Source organism: Eupeodes corollae, chromosome 1, assembly GCF_945859685.1.
Source record: "Eupeodes corollae chromosome 1, idEupCoro1.1, whole genome shotgun sequence".
NCBI classification, from domain to species: Eukaryota; Metazoa; Arthropoda; class Insecta; order Diptera; family Syrphidae; genus Eupeodes; species Eupeodes corollae.
In genome coordinates, this window is record NC_079147.1 from 189,378,765 (window position 1) to 189,382,682 (window position 3,918).

Below are 3,918 nucleotides of genomic sequence, written 5' to 3' on the forward strand. Positions count from 1 at the left end.
AAAGGGTACGAAAAGTATGTTGTTTAAATTTATATGTCGTTATATGTCAAAAACATCCTTTCTTTTATCCTTTTTAGCAAGTTCACTGAGATTATCAAAAGAGTATTCTCCCAGATGATGTTTGCGTCTTAGTGAAAGAGCAGGGCAAGTGCAGAGGAGGTGAGAGATTTTTTTCTCTTCTCTTACGTCCATACATCTCCTGCAGAAGGCTACACCAAGTCGTATTGCGTGTATATAAGACTGTCTCCCGTAAGGAGACTAATATGAAGTCTGCTTTGAGATAACAATTCTTTAGAGCGCCTTAGGTCCAGTGAAGGCCATATGAGTTTTGTGGCTGCGCATGTTGGTAAATTGTGCCACCTAGAGTTTGCTATCACAAAAGCTGTTTCTGTTAGCAGAAGTTTGCATGTAGCTATCCTTATACCTTTATTCTCCCTTTCAGGTGAAATAGGTATGACTGTTCCATTTTTAGCGAATTCATCGGCTCTAAAATTTCCTGTGATGTGTCTGTGGCCAGGCACCCAACAGAGGTGAATGTTAAATTGCTGCGCTATCTACATAAGAGACTATCGACAATCGAGGGCCGTTAGCGATTTGATTGAGACACCGTCAAGGGATTTGATAGCAGCCTGCCTGTCAGAGAAGATGCGGATATCAGGAGTTGATATCACGTTTTCTCTTAGCCAGGAGAGAACCTCTTGATCGCTAAAATTTCCGCTTGGAAGACGCTACAATGATCAGCGAGGCGGAATGAGATGCTTAGATTAAGCTTTTCTGAGTACACACCACTACCAACTCCCTCATTCGTCTTGGAAAAAATATATGATGCCTAAACTTACTCAAAAATGTTATTTAAATCTTAAATACAGATGGCTAACAAGAGAAGCTCTCATAACATAGTAATATATTTAGTCAGAATTGGTCTCGGCCGGTATTTTCATTTTACTTATTTTTTTAATATTATTATCTACCGTCTATAAAGTTTCATCATTAATTTAATCATTTCATTGTGTTTCAATTAAAGCTTGTCATCTAATTTTATATCAAAGTAGTTAAAACTTTTAACGTAACATCTATAACAAACGCCTTTTCTAAAAGAAAAAATAACTACCGCCATCTGTTCTCTGAATGAAACAACTATTTAAGATATTACCATTTCCTACAACATTCAAGTCGCCATTGTTTTTTTCAAGCAATTCAAACGTCATTAATCCCATCTGTCATAAATTTTATACTTAATTCAAGCAGTTCCATCCAAAGTACCTTTTTCATCGCTCGTTTTCGTTTCACAGCTGCAAAAGCGACGAAGGTAGGTTTTTGTCTCTTCGATTTTTCTCACAAATAAAATTATTCTAAAAGTTACATAAACAAAGAATATTTTAAAAATTAACTTAAAAAAACAATAAATATTTGAAAACAATGAAAATCATTTAAAGTGCATCGGAAAAACCTTAATTTTGCTTGTGTAGTTCAAGGGCAAGCTGTAAAAAAGGTATGGTTGTTGGAAAAGAACTCGTGAAAAAAGTCCCACAGACCTTAATGACAGCTAGACAACGAGTTATGAGTTGATAATTTGTTGTGAAATTCATTTCTTATGTAATTGAATCCTCGAAAATGCATCGCAAAATGTGAAATTCCAAAATATCAAGCGCACTTATTGTTCAAGACGAAGAAAAAAAGTTGTGAAAAAATATTCTTTGGTTATGTAACAAAAAAGTGGAGAATATGAGAACATGACGTCGTCGTCATACGCTCACTCCGTGGCCTAAATACAAAATTAATTTATATCTCCTATTTCCAGCTTCTAACCAAATTCCTTTTGTAACCAAATACACATAAAAGAAGAAAGACATGTCACTCCGATTGATTGCTCTCGCTTCAATGCGACAGGCAGCTGCCGCCGCCCCAAAGAACGCCCAAATCGGAAGCGTCGCATCCATTCACACCTTGGACAAAATCGGCAAACGTGAGATTGTCGGCTACGGCTGGAACGGTTCAGCTAACTACCGTGACCGTGTCGACTACCCAATGCCCGCCATCCGTTTCAGGGAACCAACCAATGAGATTTTGTGTCTGCGTGCCAAGGAACAGCAAGATTGGAAGAAACTGTCCATTGAAGAGAAGCGTGCCCTCTACCGTGCTTCTTTCTGCCAGACTTTCGCTGAATTGAAAGCCGGTACTGGTGAGTGGAAGATGCACCTTGGTTTCGGTCTTATGGCTGCTTCCATCGGTATCTGGGTGTGCATCATGATGAACTTGTTTGGTAAGTCAATAATATAAATCTTAAAATATTTTAATATCATTTTGTTTTTCTTTCATTAGTCTACGATGAACTACCAATTACATTCGATGAGGAACACCAAAAGGCCCAATTGAAGCGTATGCTCGATTTGGAAATGAACCCTGTCACTGGTCTCGCCTCCAAATGGGATTACGAGAAGAAGCAATGGAAGTAAATCAATAAACGATTGTGTATTTATGTAATCTTAAATGAAGTTTAGGAATAAATAGAAATTAAACCTAAGCAAGTCTTGGTTTGTGATTTTCTTTTAGAAGAATTATGAGGAAAGGAGAAAGAAGGTTCCTGAATTCGAATTTAATCCTTAAAGAAATGAGGACATGGTCTGTTTCTTGAAGTTTTGTAGGTCTTAGAGGCCAGCGGAACATCTTTTATGTTTTATTTTGCTGAAGTCTTTTTCAGAAATATAGATATGTGAATGTTTTAGTGGCCATTATCAAATGCTGTTAATTTAGGCCAACGTATCTATGTACTTTTCCCACAAAATGATCTGTAGATATTTGTGCTCCAACGCGAGCTACCGCACTGCAAAAATGTCGACACTTGAAATGCGTGTGAAATGAAATATTGATTTTTAGATAGAAAGAGAGCTAAACAATCAAAGATAATTATTTTCTTATCAGAGATTTAATTTCAATAAAACTAAGCTCCTTGTGTGTGACCAGGTCGGCTAAAATGTCAGTATTTTTAATTCTGATTCTTTAAGATTTCAATGACAGGAGAATTTTGAGATTGGTACAGTACATCCACATTCGAGTAGTACGGCTAAAGAAAGGATCTTGAATTTCACAATTGGACTCGACAACAAATTAATTAGCGTTCTAGGTTTTATCTCACTTTAAAAACTCAAGGCAGCATTAAATCCAAATGTAAATATAAATCTACTTTCGTGAGCGATATAATTCATTGGATAAGGAGTTCCAGACAGATGTAGTTGTGTAGTTATGCCTTTTGAATTCTAAAACTTGTAAAAAAGGTTGAACCCACAAAGAAAATTTGGTACTATAAAATTTTCATCAAGAAAATAAATTTCATACACGAGAATGTCAAGATCTACATCACTATTACTTATAAGTTCTAAATAATAATTAATTAATAAATTGATAACGTTTTGGAAAAATATGTATTTTTGTCAGAAATGTTGATTTTCGTGCTAAAACAGGTGAAATTCGTGTTTTGACAGATCTTGATGAAAAACAAATTGATCTGTTTAGCCATGGAAAACCCAATAAAGTTTATTGATCTAGTGGGATCTATTGCAAACAAATATTTCCGTAAAACACACAGTATGACATTTAAGTCTCATTATAAAAAAGAAGTCTAATATCCAATGTTAACAATTTTCATTCGACTCTTTTAAGGCACCTTAATTTGAAAAATAAACCTTAATTTGAAAAATAAACGAAACTGTTTGGTACTCACTTTTTTGTTCCCCGAACTGCAAACTTGGACACTTTTATAAATTAGTAAAATACTCTTTTGAATAAGCTTTCATTGACATTTTGCACTTATTTCTGTCATTTTTGTTTAACAATCTGCAATGGTCGCATTCACAAAGCTAGTGGCTACGTAGTCAAGGGATTGTAATTGGCTAAATCTAAATACAAAAGTAGTTGAAA

The 3,918-nt window shown here is 35.2% G+C and overlaps 1 protein-coding gene across 1 annotated transcript; it reads left to right on the top strand.

The window, feature by feature from the left end:
* The first annotated feature begins 1,152 nt into the window (after window positions 1-1,152).
* On the top strand, window positions 1,153-2,524 carry LOC129942156 (cytochrome c oxidase subunit 4 isoform 1, mitochondrial). The gene is made up of 3 exons (XM_056050973.1): window positions 1,153-1,309; window positions 1,802-2,263; window positions 2,323-2,524. The coding sequence occupies exons 2-3, from the start codon at window positions 1,852-1,854 to the stop codon at window positions 2,454-2,456; spliced, it is 546 nt and encodes a 181-aa protein (XP_055906948.1). The 5' UTR covers window positions 1,153-1,309; window positions 1,802-1,851; the 3' UTR covers window positions 2,457-2,524.
* Window positions 2,525-3,918: the final 1,394 nt, after the last annotated feature.